Here is a 19,734-nt window from a genome sequence, read left to right on the forward strand (position 1 = left end):
CGAAGCCCGGAAGCAGTCAGAGGCCGAAACCGGGAGGGGGCGTGGCTTGCACTGCAGCAGCAGCCAGCCTCGCGGTCCGCGCACCTGTCGGCCGCCGCCTCTGCCGCAGCTTGCGAAGATGACTGTGGAGAGGCCTGCGGGGGATCCCGCGGGTGCCGAGCGGAGCCGCCAGGTAAAATAAAAAAAGAAAAGGGAGGAAGTCGGATGCTCCCCCGACAAAGTAATCTCAGGGAGAGGAAACTGTTTCGCGTTGCCTTGGAGACAGTCGCCAGGGGCGTGTCCCCGAGGGGGTGGGGCTAAAATTGGCCGCCAACTCTTCCCTGGGGACTTGAGCCTTCAGTGTCCTGGGCCACGCTCTTGATAGAACCATAACAATAACGCTCTTTTTTCGCCCATCCTCGCAACTGTATGACCAATGATATGATCGATTCCATTATTTAGAAGTGAAAACGGAGGCTGAGAAAGATTGAGACATACAGAACTGGAGGGATGGCTTAGCCCTAAAAGCCCTTGTCTGCAAAACTTAAGGACCGAGGTTCGATTCCCCAGATGTACAACATGGCACATATGTCTGGAGCTCATTTGCAGCGGCTAGGTGCCCTGGTGCACCCACTATCGGCTTCTTTCTCTGTCTCTTTTAAGTAAAATAATTTTGTTTTTAAAAAGACATAGAGAGCCGGGCGTGGTGGCGCACGCCTTTAATCCCAGCACTCGGGAGGCAGAGATAGGAGGATTGCCATGAGTTCAAGGCCACCCCGAGACTACAGAGTTAATTCCAGGTCAGCCTGGACCAGAGTGAGACCCTACCTCGAAAAACCAAAAAAAAAGAAAAAAAGACATAGGGCTGCAGAGATGGCCTAGAGGCTAAGCCGTTTGCCTACAAAGCCAAAGGACCCAGGTTCGACTTCTCAAGACCCATGTAAGTCAGATACACAAGGTGGCATATCTCTGGAGGTCATTTGTAGCAGCCGGAGGCCCTGGCACATCCATATTCATATCCTTTCTCTCTCTCTCTGTCCCCCCTCTCTCTCTCTTTCTCTCTCACAGAAATAAATAAGCCAGGTGGGAGGCAGAGGTAGTTGGATTGCTGTGAGTTCAAGGTTACCTTGAGAATACATAGTGAATTCTAGGTCATCCTGGGCCAGAGTGAGACACTACCTCGAAAAACCAAAAAAAAAAAAAAAAAAAAAAAAAAAAAAAAAAGAAGAAGAAGAAGAAAGAAAGAAAGAAAAATAAAATAATTTTAAAAAGACATAAAGACCGCTGGGCATGGTGGCACACATCTTTAATCCCAGCACTTGGGAGGCAGAGGTAGGAGGATTGCTGTGAGTTCGAGGCCACCTTGAGACTACATAGTGAATTCTAGGTCATCCTGGGCCAGAGTGAGGCCCTACCTCGAAAAACAAACAAAAACAAAGTGAGTTGGCCCTTTTTATGAGTTTCTGGGAAAAGAGGCTGTCTGGGCCCAGACTACATGAGAGAAGTCACAAAGGCAATGGAGGGGAGAATGTGAGGGCTTGAAGGACTCTTGAGTAGGCTGGACTGTTCTGCTGCCCTGTTCTTAGATATGACCCAAGTCCTAACTCAGGTGGCTTTGTTTTTTTCTGACAACAGGGGCTATTCTTGTTTTCCCCACCTGGCCACGGGCAGCAGGGTCCTTTTGTTTCTGAAAACAAGTTTTTATTTAAATACAGGTTTAAATACATAACACGAACAAAACAACAGCCTGCTACTTCATAGAACACTGGGCAGCTGTTGCTGGTAAGCCGCAAGCTCTACAGCGAGCGACATGACTGCCCCTTCAACATGGTGATGTTTGCTCTCTTGTCAAGTCTAACTGTTGTTAGCTGGCCTCACATTCTTTGCATAACCCCCACCTAGATATGTCTGGTTAAAAAGACAACTTTGGTGGCAAGCCAGATGTCTTAATCACCTCACCAGTGGGAAGGTAGCCTTTTCTGAGTTCTGCTGGCCTGTCAAGTTAGACTCCAAGTGTTCTTTTCTTGGTTTTGTTTTTTATTAATTTCTCTGTGAGAGAGAGACAGAGAGAGAATGGGCTCACCAGGGCCACTAGCCACTGCAAACGAACTCCAGTGTGCATCTGGCTTATGTGGGTTCTGGGGAATAGAACCAAGGTCCTTAGGCTTCACAGGCAATCACCTTAACGACTAAGCCATCCCTCCGGACCCCAAGTGTTCTTTTTTACTGCCAGAGGCTCCCTATAGCAGCACTGCTGCTGTTGCTGCCTTTACCCCCATCCTCTCCAAACTCGGGTGGGCTGTTCAAGTGTTGACCTTCTCCTGGGGCATGGGACCCTGTAGAGGGAGAGCTGGGGAGCTTCTGGCAGACGGCCTTCTGTGACCTTGGGGCTCCGGGCTGGGCTGAAACATTGCATTATTGCTTTGTTTCAAGCTGAACACTGCCAGGCGCCTGCTGCCTGACCTCTTTAAATGAGGGACTTTCAGACTAGAAAGGATGGCTCTTTTCATTTTTTTGCATGAAGTTACACTAGTCCAAGTTAACAGCAGACCCCAAATGGTTACATAGTGACCTTTGAAGGTTTTAAACTTATGACAGGGGGCAGAAGGGACATTCTACTCATTGCAAGGAAATCCTCGGTTATGTTTGAGAGAGCCACAAGCACTTAACCCATGAACCTTCAGCTGATCGTCCTCAGCCAGTCACGTCTCTATTAGGAACTGGCATATATTCTTGTGCTGGTCACTCTGTAGCTGAATCACTTCTCCATATTCTGGATGCTCAATTACAGTACTGTCACAGGCAAAGTTCTTCTTTTTTAATATTTTATTTATTTAAGAGAGAGAATGAGAATGGGCATGCCAGGCTTCCAGCCACTGCAAAGGAAATCACATGCCACCTTTTGCATCTGGCTGTATATGAATATTGGGGAATTGAACCTGGGTCTTTTGGCTTTACAAGCAAGTGCCTTCACCACTAAGCCATCTCTCTAGTCATTGTCTTTTTTTTTTTTTTTTTGGCTTTTCAAGGTAGGGTCTCACTCTAGCTCAGGCTGACCTGGAATTCACTATGTAGTCTCAGGGTAGTCTTGAACTCATGGCGATCCTCCTACCTCTGCCTCCCAAGTGCTGGGATTAAAGGTGTGCGCCACCATGCCCAGCTCTTCTTTTTTTAAAAAAAAATTATTTGCGCACATGCACACACATGCATGTGCGCACACGCGCACACACACACAGACCAACAGAAGAGAGGCAGAGAGAATGGGTGTACCCGAGCCTCTAGCCACTGCAAAAGTTTTGCAAACAAGTGCCTTAACCACTGGGACATCTTTCCAGCCCACAGATTTCTTAAATGCTCTCACTGGTTTCTTTTTATCTATATTTATTTACTTACTTATTTATTTGATAGCGAAAAGACAGAGAGAGAAAGAATGGCCTCCACCTTATGCATCTGGCTTATATGGGTCCTGGGGAATCAAACCAAGGTCCTTTGGCTTTGCAGGCATGTGCCTTAACCACTAAACCATCTCACCAGCACTGCTGGCTTATTTTAATGTAATCATCAATGATCCCTTGGACAGTAGTCAGGGTCTTCCTGATGTTTCTCTGTTGAATTCTTCTATGGATAGACTCCTCAGCGTCAGCAAGAAGCAGGTCATTGCCTAGCTTGCATCAGCAAAGGAGTCAAAGAGAGGAGGTTCTGGGTAGTAGATATGCTTTGGGATTCCTTTTCCTCAGTGGAAACGGCCTGCATAAGGCGGCTTTGGGAGAAGGTGGGCGGTGGGTGGTGGGGAGGGCAGAGCATCAGGAAGAAAGGGGACTCAAAGGGCGGCAGCTGAGTCCTTGGTGGCTCACTGACTGAGGCCAGGGTCCCTTTTTTATTTTGTTTCTGTTTTTGAGGTAGGGTCTTGCTCTAGCCCAAGCTCACCTGGAACTCACTATGTAGTGTCAGGGTGGCCTTGAACTCATGGCGATCCTCCTACCTCTGCCTCCCAAGTGCTGGGATTAAAGATGTGTGCCACTATGCCTGGCTCTTTTTTTTTAATTCATTTTTTTATTGACAACTTCCATACTTATAGACAATGCCCCACGTCAATTCCCTCCCCCCATTTTCCCCTTTGCAATTCCACTCTCCATCATATCTCTGCCCTCTCAATCAGTCTCTTTTGTTTTGATGTCATCATCTTTTCCTCCTATTATGATGGTCTTGTGTAGGTAGTATCAGGCACTGTGAGGTCATGGATATCCAGGCCATGTGTCTGCAGGAGCACATTGTAGGGAGTCCTACCCTTCCTTTTGGCTCTTACATTTTTCCACCACCTCTTTTGCATTGGACCCTGAGCCTTGGAAGATGTGATAGAGATATTTCAGTGCTGAGCTCTCCTCTGTCACTTCTCAGCACCATGGTCTGGCTCCTTTTATTTATTTATTTATTTTGGTTTTTTGAGGTAGGGTCTCACTCTGGCTCAGGCTGACCTGGGATTCACTATGAGTGGCCTCAAACTCATGGCAATCCTCCTCCCTCTGCCTCCCGAGTGCTAGAATTAAAGGCGTGCATCACCATGCCTGGCTCCAGCTCCTTTATTTAAGTAAAACTTTTATAACCATACAAGAGTTGAGGTTTTTTGTTTTGTTTTTGTTTTTTGAGGTAGGGTCTCACTCTAGCTCAGGCTGACCTGGAATTCAGTCTGTTGTCTCAGGGTAGCCTCGAACTCATGGCAATCATCCTACCTCTGCCTTCTGAGTGCTGGGATTAGAAGGCATGCACCACCACACCCGGCTCAAGAGTTGAGTTTTAATATTCATTTTTTAAAAATATTTATTTATTTACAGTCAAGAGAGATAGAAGAGAAACAGACAGGATGGGCCCACCAGGGCCTCCAGCCACTGCAAACAAACCCCAGATTCATATGCCACTTTGTGCTTCTAGCTCTATGTGGGTACTGAGTAACTGAACTCTGGTGGTTAAGTTCTGAAGGCAAGTGCCTTAACCTCTGAGCCATCTCTCCAGCACAGGTTTTAACATTTCTATGTATGTAATTAGGGGGAGTTGAAAGCGGGGATAGACTATAAAACTACATAATAGACCATGAAAGGGGAGCAAGAGGTATTGAGAAGAGTGGAGGGTGCTGGGCGTGGTGGTGCATGCTTTTAGTGCTTTTAGTACGGCGCTTCGGAGGCAGAGGTAGGAGGATTGCCATGAGTTCAAGGCCACGTAGTAAATTCCTGGTCATCCTGGGCTAGAGTGAGACCCTTCTTGAAAAGCCAAAAAGAGAGAGAGAGAAAGGGCAGGGTAGGCAAAGAGGTACTTGAAACATAAAATTAGAGGCTTCCTAAAGTGATTGTACCCGTGTTATTTCAGTTATTCCACGACCTCACAGTGTTTACCCTTTCTGTTGTTATATTCCTCCTACATTGTTTGCCTGCTCTCACCGTAAGTAGAGACTTCTTTGTCTTGTTCCCATCTGTGCCTATTGGACACCCAGTACATAAATTCTGCATGAATACATGAATGTAGTTTTGATGCTGTTGTTTTGGGGTGCTGAGGATCAGAATCAACTGTGAGCATGCTAGGTAAGCATTGTAGCACTGAGACTCGGGATGAGGTATTTCAAAGCCTGGGTGGCATGCTTTCCCATGATGTTGCTTACAGCTAGAAGGCATTGTCTCTTCTGTTAATCATCCATATCTGGTGATAGTATGGAAATTAGGATAAGAAGAAAAGGGCTGTAGATGAGACAAGGAGGATGGGTAGCAACTATGGAAATCTCAAGTAAGCAGGGTATAGAGTGTGGCCAAAGTCATGGTTAGGATTCCATGGTTAGGAGTGCAGAGAACAAAATGTATGGTGCGGATTATGAATGGTGGCCTGTGCATGCTTACGGCACTGAATGGAGCAGGGAACTGGCTTTAGCTCTTTGGCCATCTTTCTGACCCTTCAACCAAGTGTCCACATAGACCTCGAATTCTCAGCGATCCTACCTCTGCTTCCCCAGTGCTGGGATTAAAGGCATGCACCACAATGCCCAGTTCCCAACTTTCTTTATTTTAAATTTTAAATATTTTATTTATTTGAGAGGAAGAAAGAGACAGAGAAAGAGAGAGAGAGAGAGGAAGAATAGACATACCAGGGCCTCTCGCCACTGCACACGTACTCCAGATGTATTTACCACTTTGTGCATCTGGGGAGTTAGACCTGGGTCCTTAGACTTTGCAAGCAAGCACCTTAACTGCTAAGCCATCTCTCCAACCCTGAAATGTCTTTTTTTTTAATTTTAAATTTATTACAGACAGGGAAAGAGAGAAAGAAAGTGAGAGTGGGTGCACCAGGGCCTCTAGCCACTGCAAACAAACTCCAGATGCATGTGCCACCATGTACATCTGGCTTACATGGGACCTGGAGAATGGAACCTGGGCCCTGAGGCTTTGCAGGCAAGTGCCTTAATGGCTACACCATCTCTCCAGTTCTTACAATATCTTTTGAGTGAAGAACTCATCTTGTTTTTCTTTGTTTCTCTTTAGTCCCTAATTTATTTAGGCCTATTCAAAGTGAAACAAAACTATGTGTTTTTTTTTTGTTTTTTTTTGTTTTTTTGGTTTTTCAAGGTAGGGTCTTACTTTAGCCCAGTCTGACCTGGAATTCACCATATAATCTCAGGGTAGCCTTGAACGCATGGCAATCCTCCTACGTCTGCCTGCCGAGTGCTGGGATTAAAGTCATGCACCAACATGCCCAGGTCCAAAACTATGTTTTTGAAAACTTTTGAAACTATAGTTTAACTCCCAATTTATTTCTATTCCATTTTAGGTATTTCCCCCCAAATCTTCCTCAGACACAGAGGCAGAAGATGAGCAGTCTGGGGAAAAGCTGGTTTTGCCCAGGGCTGGAAAACTCCACGAGTTCCTTAGTTCAGAGGAGGAGACAGATTCTACTTCTGACTCAACAGGGAGCTTTTATGAGACTCTGCAGACTCTGAAGCAGAAAGGCAGGTGGGGTCTGCTAGAATCCTTCTTTCAGTCTGACCCAAGCAGTGGTGAGAACGTCTCTGAAGATGAGGAAGATCTGAAGAGCTTCTTCTGGGACGTGGGCAGGGGGAAGCCGCAGGCCCAGGCCCAGGGCCCTTGGTCTCTGAGGTATGGTACTGCAGTCAGTGGTAGCCCATGCCTCTTCAGGCACATCATGCCATGTCACAGGGCCTTACCTTCTCCCTCTGTAAGGCAGGGACCACATCTGCAAAGTTGTCATTTATCCAAGACGTAGCCTAGCATTAGGTCTTGGGTCAAACCAAGTGTCTGATTCCTACCCAGCAATCCTAAATCACTTTAGGGAACACTTAGTTCAATGAGTACTGTAACCAACTTTCCCAAAATCCTCTCCCCTGAGAATGACAAGGGTCATTGACCTTGACCAAGTCCGTTATGTGCCTGTATACTTTATCTCATTAACTACTAAGTCTTTTCCTAATAGCCTTGTAAGTGGTTATTACTTTTGCCACCCTATAAAGAAATTCAAAACCTCAAGGTTTGAATTGGATGTGAGTCTCTGCAGCACTCCATTGCACTGTTTTCTCCCTCGTGCAACTGTCACAGTTCAAAATGGCACCTGCTGGGTGGATTTTGAGAAGAGCATTCCCGTTGGGCCGCTGAGATTGCCTGTGGCAGAGAGGAAGGCCTTTGGGAGGTTGTGGTGTCTGAGAAGCCAGCTGTGGTCTGCCTGTACCAAGGTCTGGGGAGAAGGACCCAGGAGGATCCAGACCTCCTAGCTGCCTTGTCCATACACAGGTCTGTTTGCTCCCCCAGGCGCAGCAGCTCCCTGAGCAGCCTTCCCTCTGACGCTCCCAGGGCTCAGGCCTTGCCGACCTCAGACTCTGGGCCTCTCTCCCAGCACAGAAGTGTCTGCTCCTGGGCATCCTCCATTACTGTCCCTCAGCCATTCCGCATGACAGTGCGCGAGGCCAGGAAGAAGGCCCAGTGGCTGGCCTCGCCTGCCTCCTTCGAACTGGAGAGGCAGCAGGCCCAGAGGCAGGGCCAGGAGGAGGCCGAGTGCCACCGGCAGTTCCGAGCGCAGCCTGTGCCCGCGCACGTCTACCTGCCCCTCTACCCCGAGATCGTGGAGCGCAGCGAGGCGCAGAGGCGCGCACGGATACAGAAGAGGAAGGAGCTGCTACTCTCGTCTCTGAAACCTTTCAGCTTCCTGGAGAAGGAGGAGCAGCGAAAGAAAGCTGCTCGACACCGAGACTCAAGCGCCATCACTGAGGACAAGGTCCCCCCGAAGAAGGCTGCCAAAAGAATCCCCAAAGCCATTTTGGAACCAGCCCTTGGGGACAAACTTCAGGGTAAACACACCCTTGCTGTGTGTTTGCCTCGTGTCAAGGGTCTTCAAAGGCAGTATAGAGATTTAGTCAGGAAGCCAGGCACAGTGGCATAGGCCTTTAATCCCAGCACTCATGAGGTAGAGGTAGGAGGATTATGAGTTTGAGGCCAGCCCAGGACTATCCAGTGAGCTCCAGGTCAGCTTGAACTAGAGTGAGACCCTGCCTTGAGGAAAACAAAAGACAGAGGCCACGCATGTTAGTGCATGCTAGCCATTAATCTCAGCACTTGGAGGCAGACGTAGGAAGATCACCATGAGTTTGAGGCCACCCTGAAACTACATAGTGAATTCCAGGTCAGCCTGGACTAGAGTAAGAACCAACCTTGAAAACTAAAAAAGAAAAAAACAAAAATACAAAGAGAGGGAGAGAGAAAGAGAGAGCAATTTAATCAGGGTTCAAGGTCACCCTAGCTCTGAGACCAGCTGTCAGGCATATTCGCTAGAGTGAGTGCTCAGTTCAGGCCTGCAGGGAGGGTTGGTTAGGTCTGTCTTTACAGCTGGGAGGTCCTGCAGCAATCCTCCAGCACTTGTCCTGGTGACCTCTCTGTAAGTACATGTGAAGGCCTTTGAACCAGCTCAGATCTTGGAGCGGAGTCCATGAGACACTCCAGGACTAGCTTAGGCCAGTGTCACCTCCAGCCATCTGCTCATGGGAAAGCTCTGAACTCCCTCATTCTGGTGAAGTAGCGCCAACTTCTGAAATCATGCAGGGGATGAGTTTTACGTTATTTGTTAAATTACATTATTTACAGTTGACTTTAACATACTACAGTTAATGTTTAAAGCAGGGAAAATTTTGAGACATGTGATAACCTGTGCCTGTAATCCCACCTACAGAAGAAGCCAAGACAGGAGGGTTTAAGAGTTGGATATCATAGTGAGAATGGTTTTTTTTTTTTTGGCTTCTCAAGGCAGGATCTCACTCTAGCCCAGGCTGACCTGGAATTCACTATGGAGTCTCAGGGTGGCCTCAAACTCACGGCGATCCTCCTACCTCTGCCTCTCCAGTGCTGGGATTAAAGGCATGTATCACCACATCTGGCTGAGAATGTCTTTCAGAAGGGGGAGGGAGAATGAATTCTCTAGACCTTTTAGTGTGAAATGTGGTCCTTCCTCATTCTTCACTGTCCTCTCTTTGCTCAGAAGCTGAGCTCTTGAGGAAAATTCGCATCCAGATGAGGGCTCTGGACATGCTACAGATGGCCTCCTCTCCTGTCAGCTCTTCTAGGAGCCGGGCTCACTCTCAGCCCCGCACAGCTACTCGAACCCAGAAGGAAAAGCTCAGCTTTCTACAGACCGACTTTGGATTCCAGCCTCGGGTGAACCCAGTCGTCCCTGACTATGAGGCCCTTTACAACGCCTTCCAGAGAAGAGCTGCCAAGAAGAGGGAGAGCCGGGAGACCACGCGCAACAAGCCCTTCTTGCTGAGGACTGCCAATCTGTGTCATGCCCCGCGGCCCTGTGATGCGGCCAGCACTGGCAGGAGGAGGGTGAGACCCAGGCAGCTGTGTCGGGAGGAAGGACTGGGGTCCGAGGACAGAGGCACATGGTGGGCCCAGCCCCATAGCACAGCAGCTGGGGCTGGGGAGATGGCTCAGTGGGTAAAATGCTTGCTGCACAAGCATGAGGACCTGAGTTCAGATCCCCAGTAATCACATAAATTGCTAAGCATTAGGCTGGAGAGTTTGCCCAGTGGTTACGGCGCTTGCCTGCAATGCCTAACGGCCTGGGGGTGATCCCTAGTACCCTCGCAGAGTCAGCTGCACAAAGTGACGCACGCATCTGGAGTTCGTCTGCAGTGGCTAGAAGCCCTGGCATACTCATTTATTCTCTCTCCTCTTGCAAATGAGTAAAACATTTTTTAAAAAAACTGCTAAGCATTGTGACACACACCTGTAATCCCAGCGCTGGGGAGGTGGAAACAGGCTAACTGGTAACCAACTTGGTGAGCTCTAGTTTCAGTGAGAGACTCTGAAAGAGTAAAAGTAGAGACCAACCGACTTCTGCCTGTGGCCTCTACACACACACACACACACACACGCAAACTAGGGATAGGAAGGAAAGCCTTGTCCTGACATTAAAAAATACTTATTTGGCAGAAAGAGAAAAAGAAGGGCAGATATAATGGGCATGCCAGGGCTTCTAAGCCACTGAAACTAACTCCAGATGCAGGTGCCACTCTATGCATCTGGCTTTACATAGGTATTGGGGAATTGAACCAGGGTTCTTAGGCTTTTCAGGCAAGTGCCTTAACTACTGAGCAGTTTCTCCAGCCCCTCAAATTTTTTTTTTTTTTTTATTTTCAGTGTGATGAGAGAAAGAGAGGGAGGGAGGGAGGGAGGGAGGAAGAGAAACAAGCAAGCAAGCCAGAGCCTCTAACTGCTGCAGATGAACTCCAAATACATATGCCATTTTGTGTATCTGTCTTTACATGGGCATTGGGGAATCTAACCCAGGTTGTTAGGCTTTGCAAGCAAGCACCTTAACTGCTAAGCCATCTCTCTAGCCCCTTCTGACAGTTTTTTTTTTTTCATATTGACTTTTTTTTTTTAATTAGTTTTGTTCATCCTGACTTTTTTTTTGTTTGTTTGTTTTTGTTTTGTTTTTAGAGGTAGGGTCTCACTCTAGCCCAGGCTGACCTGGAACTCACTGTGTAGTTTCAGAGTGGCCTCAAACCTACTTTGATCCTCCTACCCCTGGCTCCCAAGTGCTGGGATTAAAGGCGTGCGCCACCACGCCCAGCTTGACATTAAAAAATATATACTTTATTTATTTGTTTGAGAGAAAGAAAGTGTACCAGGGCCTCTAGCCACTGCAGACAAACTCCAGGTGCATGCGCCAATATGTGCATCTTATTTATGTGGGTTCTGGGTAAGTCGAACTTGGGTTCCACTTCACAGTGCTTTAACCTCTAAGCAATCTCTCCAGCCCTGTCCTGACATTGTTATATAACCTTTTTGGTTTTGTAAGGTAGGGTCTCACTCTAGCCCAGGCTGACCTAGAACTCTCTCTGTAGTCTCAGGCTTGAACTTGATCTTGAACTCACAGCAATTCTCCTACCTCTGCCTGCTGAGTGCTGGGATTAAAGGTGTATGCCATCTCACTAGTCTCTAAATGACCTTTTTGCTCTTTTTTTTCCTTCGAGGTAGGGTTGCACTCTAGCTCAGGCTGACCTGGAATTCACTATGTAGTCCTAGGTCCCTACGTAATCACAGGTGGCCTCAACTCAGCGATCCTCCTACCTCTGCCTCCCAAGTGCTGGAATTAAAGGTGTGCACCACCACACCCGGCTCTTTTTGCTTTTTTTTTTTTTTTTAATGACCAACTCTATATTTCTGTATGCAGGCAGATCCATATTCCTATAAATTTAAGACCACGAGAGCCCTCCTTCCATCCCTTTCTAGAATTTAAAAAATTCCAAGAGGCAGTGAATTGGGACCAAGTGCTGTATCCTTTTGCCAGTTCCAAAGAACTCTTCTCCGTAGACCTTTTTGTTACAGGCAATAATTGAGTCAGGGCTGGAGAAATGGCTTAGTGGTTAAGCACTTGCCTGTGAAGCCTAAGGACCCTGGTTCAAGGCTTGATTCCCCAGGACCCATGTTAGCCAGATGCACAAGGGGGCGCACGCATCTGGAGTGTTTGCAGTGGCTGGAGGCCCTGGCGCGCCCATTCTCTATCTCCCTCTTTCTCTCTCTGCCTGTTACTCTCAAGCAAGTAAAATAAACAGAAACATTTTAAAAAAAATAATAATTGAGTCAGAAAGCGAAATCAGGCAAAAATGTACTTCAGAGAGAGGGAGAGAGCCTTGATTCCTGCGCAGACCTCTGCTAGCCAGCACCAGAAAGAGGCCGTGAACTCCCGCTGTGCTGCAGTTACACACCTTTCACAGTCCTTTGTTTCAGCTCTTCACTCAGAGGGGGAGAGATTTACACCCAGGAGCTTAGGGTTCTGCCAAATAGGGTTACGTACAGGCAGCTGGTGCCTGAGATAAGGTATATTATTGACCAAAGAGGTCAGGCTCAGAGTCATGGAGTTCTTGTCAGCTACCATCAGAGGAATCTCCCTGCTACAGTTTCAGAGGAGGGAAGTGCAACATCTGTCTCTTCACTCAGTCCTAGGACATTCTCGCTTCTTGTAGATACACTGATTATACTCCATCTAAACTAATAGGAGCCAGAGATACATAGTATTCCTCCAATATTACCACTAACATCGAGATTCTCATTCTCCTCGCTTTATTCCTGGGAGGTGGGGAGGAAATAAAGATTCTAATTTTCTGCTCTTCCATGAAATTGAATTCTAATTAGAATAGCAACTAATCACTCATGCTGTCCCACCAATACCTGCCTTCTTTTGTTACAGGATTCTCCTCAGCCAACAGCTACACCCCGGCCAAGGAGTCATTCTCTGAGTGGCCTTGCTTCTCTTTCTACCAACACCCTCCCTGTGCACATCACAGATGCTACTCGGAAGAGGGAATCTGCAGTCAGGTGAGTATGTAGGTCACACAAGACTCATAATGCCCCATCTTGGTCCAAAATGCTAGAGCCCACCCTGCTTCTGAACACCCTCTGTTGTTACCAGAGACATTTCAAGGACTGTTGGGGTTCTCTATTAAGGCAGGAATATGTACCATTACTTAGCAAACTCTCATGGGGCTTTCATGGGTTCAAGGCACAATGTTAAGGCCAAAGATGCCTTAGGAAGCCTACAGTAGAGTAACCAGTTTGAAATACAGACAGGCTAAGAAGCTATTGCTGTGCTTTGTGAGGAGCGCAAGTTTAGAGACCCGTGAGGACGCTTGGTGCAGCAGCGTTGTCTTTTAGAGCATGTCTGCGGTAAAGCGTGAAGACTAAAGAGTAAGCAGAAGAGGAAGTTGGTAGGAGTGCAGCACAGATAATGTGTGAAAGCATATACATGAAAGAGAGTAACCATGAGCACTAAAAATTCAGAGATGCATGATAGAAGGTGGGAGAACCTACCACAAAGATGAGGCAGCCAGGGCTGGAGGGACGCCTTAGTGGTTAAGGCGCCTGCCTGCAAAGCCAAAGGTCCCAGGTTCAATTGGGCCCATGCATCTGGAGTTTGTTCGCAGTGGCCAAAGGCCCTGGCACGCCCATTATCTCTCTCTGTCCCCCTCTTTATCTGTCAATAAATAAATATTTTAAAGATAAGGCATCCATTGCTCAGGTCTGAAATTATCTTGAGGAACATCAGTCAGATGGAAAGCAGGAGCCTGGTTTTCTTTTCCTTTTTTGTTTTTTTTTTCTTTCCCCTCCTCCTCTTTTTGTCAGTGCTAGAGATTAAAACCAGGGCCTGGTTCAAGCCAGGCAAATGCCCACCACTGAGTTAAACCCCCAGCTCAAGCCTGCTTATTTTTATTACTATTATTTATTTGAGAGAGGGAGAGAGAGAGAGAGAATGAGAATATGGGTGTGCCCGGGCCTCTAGCACTGCAAATGAACTCCAGACCTGGAATTCACTATGTTGTCTCAGTGTAGCCTTGAACTCACAGCAGTCCTCCTACTTCTGCCTTCCAAGTACTGGGATTAAAGACATGCACCACCATGGTCCACCTGCCTTTTTTAAAGTTTATTTATTTATTTTATTTATTTGCGAGCGACAGACGGAGAAAGAGAGAGCCTGGGAGAGAGAATGGGTGCACCAGGGACTCCAGCCACTGGAAACGAACTTCAGATACATGTGTCACCTTGTACATCTGGATTACGTGGGTCCTGGGGAATTGAGCTTCAAACTGGGGTCCTTAGGCTTCAAGGCAAGTGCTTAACTGCTAAGCCACCTCTCCAGCTGCTTTTTTTTTTTTTAAAGAAAATTTTATTTATTTGCTAGAAAGAGAGAATGGGCATGCCAGGGCCTCTAGCCACTGCAAGGAACTCCAGATGCATGTACCACCTAGTGCATCTGGCTTTATGGGAATCAAACATGAGTCCTTAGGCTTAGCAGGCAAGCACCTTAACCACTAAGCCATTTCTCCAGCTCAAGGCTGCTTTAAAATGTGCCCAGGCTGGTCATCTACAATGTTATTTTTGTTCTTTCCTTTTAGATTGTCACTTGAAAAAAAGGACAAGGAAGATAAGAGTATTCAGTGGTTGGGAATGCACAAAAAGAAGTGTCAAGCCATGTCTAAATCCGTGACCTTGCGTGCAAAAGCCATGGATCCCCACAAAAGCCTGGAGGAGGTGTTCAAAGCAAAACTTAAAGAGAACCGGTCAGTGTCCTCCACATGGCAAAGGGTTGTTTGGTTTGGAACAGCATATCACTGGCCTTGAAATGGCAGAATGGAATCACCTAGGTGAGCTTCTGTGATCACAGGAGCTGGAAAGATCTGCCAGGAGTTAGGAAATTTCAGTGTGCATGGAAGGTGCTCTGGTTAACTAGAATGAAGGGTATTCTGAATTGGAAAAGAGGGATTCTTTCTAGAAATCTTGTTAATTCCAGGAACAATGACCGTAAAAGAACTAAAGAGTATAAGAAAGAATTGGAGGAGATGAAGAAGAGAATACAAACAAGACCCTACCTCTTTGAACAAGTTACAAAGGTAAAAACAAATTGTCGTTTTCTTTCTGCTCTGGGTTAAAGGGCTCTTATAAACTATGAAGCTACTTTACTATGTGAATATTAAGGATTTCCTCAGACTCAGATATTCTAAATTGAACTCTATGATGGATAATCTTGTCAACTTGATTGTATTGAGAGATACCGACAGTTAGCCATGTTCCTCATGGTATTAGCTAAGGGAGGAAAACCCAATCTCAATGTGGGCAGTAAGCAGGTTGACTTCCAGATGTGATAAAACAGAAAAAAAGAGAGCGTGTGGTGGCGCATGCCTTTATCCCAGCACTCGGGAGGCAGAGGTAGGAGGATCGCCAAGAGTTTGAGGCCACCCTGAGACTACATAGTGAATTCCAAGTCAGCCTGGACTAGAGTGAAGCCCTACCTCAGAAAAAACCAAAAAAAGAAAAAAGAATACCCACGAGCAGACAGATTCAGGATGTTCTCTCACTGTTTCCTAGTCACTGTGAATGGGCAGCCTGTGCCTCACACTCCGCCTCCATGATATGCCAGCCTTACCTCAGGCCTCAAATGACAGAGCCAACAGATCAGGGTCTCTCACTGAAACCTCCTTTCATTTTTGTTTTTATTTATTTATTTTTTTTACTTACATGTTGTCTTTTTTTGTGATTTTATTTGTATTTATTTGTAAGAGAGAGAAGAGGAGGCAGATAGATAGACTAGATTAGATGGATAGAGAACAATGAGTGTGCCAGGGCAAACTCCAGAAGCATGAGTATCTGGCTTTACAAGGGTCCTTTGGCTTTGCAGGCAAGTGCCTTAACCACTAAGTCGTATCTCCAGCCCCTTGTTTTCAAGGTAGGGTCTCAGTGTAGCCCAGGCTGATCTGGAACTCACTCTGTAGTCACACCTTTAATCCTAGCATTTGGGAGGCAGAGGTAGGAGGATCCCTGTGAGTTCTTAGCAACTCTAAAACTACATAGTAAATTCCAGGTCAGCCTGGTCTAGACCTTATCTTGAAAAAACAAAAACAAAAAAAGAAATATAGAAACTCAGGCCTAGTCTGAGACCTATCAAATGCAAATCTGTATTTGAACAAGATCCTCAGGAGACTCATTTACATACTAAGGCGTTAAATCAAAACTCTAATTTTTATGTTGATTTTTGTCTAGTACTAAAGGTGGCGGTGGGAGGAGCACTGTTATGCATTATAAAGCTACTGATTATGCAAGTAATTTTAGAATCATCTGGCAATCCATGAGACAGCTACAGTAGATCAGTTTCCATTCCACAGGACCTTGCCAAGAAAGAAGCAGAACAACGGTATCGAGAAACCCTGCAGCAGGCTGGACTGGAGGAGGACTTCGTGAGGAGTCAAGGCACAGGGGCTGTACAAAGGTCAGTCAAGGGTCTTCCTAGGTAATCTGAGATGCTGCTATAATTAGGTAGTTCTAATTTGTCATCCCCAGTGAAGCCACTGGGAGGAAACTACAGCAGCTACTCTGAGATCACCATCCTTTACTTATATAACTCATCCAGAGATCTTCAAGCCACATATTTGAATTTATAGTAATCCAGTTGTGAATACAATCTAGATTTAGTTAGAGTCCTTCAATTGGAAACTTACTTTTTTTGTTGTTGTTGTTGGAGGTAGGTAGGGTCTTGCTCTATCCTAGGCTGGCCTGGAATTCACTATGTAGTCTCAGGCAGGTCTTGAACTCATGGCAATCCTATGACTTCAGCCTCCCAAGTGCTGGGATTAAAGGTATGCGCCACCACACCTGGTTTTTTATTTTTATTAATTTATTTGCGAGTAAAGAGAGAAAGAAGAGAGACAATGGGCACACCAGGGCCCCCCAGCCACTGAATACAAATACCAAGTGCATGTTCCACTTTGTGCATCTGGCTTTATGTGGGTACTAGGGAATCAAACCTGGGTCCTTGGGCTTTGCAGAAAAGTGCCTTAATGGCTGAGACATCTCTCTAGCCACAGATTTTTTTTTTTCTCTTTTTTCTCTTTTTTCTTTTTTTGAGGTAGGGTCTCACTCTAGCCCAGGCTGACTTGGAATTCACTATGTAGTCTCAGGGTGGCCTTGAACTCATGGATTACTTCTGCCTTCCACGTGTTGGGATTAAATGTGTGCGCTGTCACACCCAGCTAAAATTATTTTTTGTTTATTTTTATATTTATTTATTTGAGAGTGACAGAGAGAGAAAGAGGCAGAGAGAGAGAGAGAGAGAGAGAGAGAGAGAGAAAATGGGTGCTCCAGGGCTTCTAGCCACTGCAAATGAACTCCAGACGTGTGCGACCCTTGTGCACCTGGCTAACTTGGGTCCTGGGAAATTGAACCTGGGTCCTTTGGCTTTGCAGGCAAGCACCTTTAACCGCTAAGCCATCCTTCTAGTCCTAAGATTATTTTCTTATTTCAGTTATAATGCCATGAGTCAAAAATATTTCTACTTTCAGATGAAAAGTCATATCTACTTGTGAAGTTATAAGATGTTTTTTCTGGAACTCCTTTACAACACCTCTCCCATAACTGACTTTAGTATTACCTAAGGCACAGTGGGAAAACAATAGTATTACCATTATTCTTAGTCCAAGTCGCTGGGTGTGGTGGCACACGCCTTTAATCCCAGCACTTGGGAGGCAGAGGTAGGAGGATCTCCGTGAGTTCGTTCCAGGCCATCCTGAGACTACATAGTGAATTCCAGGTCAGCCTGAGCTAGAGTGAAAGCCTACCTCAAAAAACAAACAAAATAGCCATTTCTATGGACCATTTTTAAACCTTATACAATGTTTCTTTTAATTTAAAATGTTTTGCAGCATCTATGAATCTCCGAAACTCACCCTCAGAGATCCCCAGCAGGACTTAGAAGAATCTTAACAGCAGCCTACCTACCCCAAGAACAACGTGGAGGATCACCACTTGTTTAAGCAGTTCACTTAATATTATTCCTGCATCTGAACACCAAGCAGCTAAGGGCTGAATCAAGGCAGGCAAGACTCTAGCTTTTTTTTTTTTTTTTTTTTTGGTTTTTCGAGTTAGGGTCTCACTCCTGCTCAAGCTGACCTGGAATTCACTATGTAGTCTCAGGGTGGCCTCGAACTCACGGAGATCCTCCTACCTCTGCCTCCCAAGTGCTGGGATTAAAGGCATGTGCCACCATGCCCAGTAAGACTCGAGTTTTGAGTCATGAATACTGTTAAAAGAACAGGGAAAAGTAACAGATGACAAAAATGGTTTAAAGCTCAGGGGAGGAAGCACAGCTGAGTTAAGGATTTCTGCTTTGTGAATACGTCTAGAAAGAAGCCCAAACACCTACTAGGGCTCATGAGTCAAATGAGGTATAGCAAAGATGAAAGTACAAACATTGCTGAAGTACAGACCCACAACTGCCAGACCAACCACATTTGCATCAGAAGCTATACACGTGCACGTTGGTAAAGATCTAAAAACTTAAAACTAGAGCCGGCCGTGGTGGTGCACACCTTTAATACCAGCACTTGGGAGGCAGAGATAGGAAAATCACCAGGAGTTCAAGTCCACCCTGAGACTACATAGTGAATTCCAGGTCAGCCTGGGCTAGAGTGAGACTCCACCTCAAAAAAACCAAAATCAACAAGAACAAAAAAATCTTAGAGCCAGGCTTGGTGGCGCACACCTTTAATCCCAGCACTTGGGAGGCAGAGGTAGGAGGATCGCCGTGAGTTCGAGGCTACCCTGAGACTACATAGTGAATTCCAGGTCAGCCTGAGCTACAGTGAGACCCTAACTCAAAAAAATCAAAAAACCAAAACAAAAAGAAAAAAAAATCTTAGGGAACTACTGTGTGAGTGAAATAAAACATATCTATTTATTAGATATAGTACAGGGAAACGACCAATTTCAACATGTCTTTTTTTTTTTTGGAGGTAGGGTTTCACTCTAGCCCAGGCTGGCCTGGAATTCACTATGGAGTCTGAGGGTGGCCTCATGGCGATCCTCCTACCTCTGTCTCCTGAGTGCTGGGATCAGTGTGTACCACCACACCTGGCCAATTTGAGTTTTTATTTCAGGATTATGGGCCTTCATGTCTGTTGCTTGTGAGCTGTCCTAAACAGCACAGGTTGTTTTGCTGCACTGTTGCCTCTGCCTACTGGATATCCATTAGCATCCATCTGTCTTCTACCTGTTGATAATCAAAGATGTTTCCAGACAGATTCCACAAGGCAGAAATGTTCTAGGTTGGGAGTCATTGCTGTAGAAAGCAAGGCATTTAAAAATACAAATAGGGCTGGAGAGATGACTTAGTGGTTAAAGGTGCTTGCCTGCAAAGCCTAAGGCCCCAGGTTCGATTTCCCAGTTCCCATGTAAAGCCAGAAGTACAAGATGAAACATGTATCTGGACTTCATTTGCAGTGACTAGAAGCCTTGGTGTGCCCATCCTCATAAATAAATAAATATGCAAAAATATAAATAACTGGGAAGGAGAGATGGCTTAATGGTTAAGGTGCTTGCTGGCAAAGCCAAAGGACCCAGGTTTGATTCCCCAATATTCATGTAAAGCCAGATACACATGAGTCTGGAGTTTGTTTGCAGTGGCTAGAGGCCCTGGTGCATCTATTCTCTATTTGCCTCTTTTTCTCCTCTCTTTAATAAATAAAATATTACAAAAATACAAGTAATTGTCATGAACTTAGTCTCCATAGTATATAAGTCAATTACACATCAGTAACAAATAATTTAAAATATGAGTTCCTTGCTATTATCTGTCGAGAATGGAGCATTGTATGCGCGTGTGTGTGTGTCAGCATGGAGTTCATGTTCAAGAAATGCAAACCTCTCTGATAGCCAGGATTTTCTA

At 45.9% G+C, this 19,734-nt stretch overlaps 1 protein-coding gene across 1 annotated transcript; it reads left to right on the plus strand.

The window, feature by feature from the left end:
* The first annotated feature begins 49 nt into the window (after positions 1 to 49).
* Positions 50 to 17,920, plus strand: Fam161b (FAM161 centrosomal protein B). The gene is made up of 9 exons (XM_045153838.1): positions 50 to 172; positions 6,787 to 7,112; positions 7,779 to 8,314; positions 9,496 to 9,842; positions 12,715 to 12,842; positions 14,417 to 14,581; positions 14,812 to 14,911; positions 16,181 to 16,284; positions 17,714 to 17,920. The coding sequence occupies exons 1-9, from the start codon at positions 119 to 121 to the stop codon at positions 17,772 to 17,774; spliced, it is 1,821 nt and encodes a 606-aa protein (XP_045009773.1). The 5' UTR covers positions 50 to 118; the 3' UTR covers positions 17,775 to 17,920.
* The last annotated feature ends 1,814 nt before the right edge of the window (positions 17,921 to 19,734 follow it).

The sequence above is a fragment of the Jaculus jaculus genome, chromosome 7, assembly GCF_020740685.1.
Source record: "Jaculus jaculus isolate mJacJac1 chromosome 7, mJacJac1.mat.Y.cur, whole genome shotgun sequence".
Taxonomy (NCBI): domain Eukaryota; kingdom Metazoa; phylum Chordata; class Mammalia; order Rodentia; family Dipodidae; genus Jaculus; species Jaculus jaculus.

Coding starts and splice junctions, on each gene's coding strand:
- Fam161b (XM_045153838.1), top strand. CDS start 119: ATGACTGTGGAGAGGCCTGCGGGGGATCCCGCGGGTGCCGAGCGGAGC. Junction 8,315..9,495: donor CCTTGGGGACAAACTTCAGG/GTAAACACACCC, acceptor CTCTTTGCTCAG/AAGCTGAGCTCTTGAGGAAA. Junction 12,843..14,416: donor AAGAGGGAATCTGCAGTCAG/GTGAGTATGTAG, acceptor CTTTCCTTTTAG/ATTGTCACTTGAAAAAAAGG.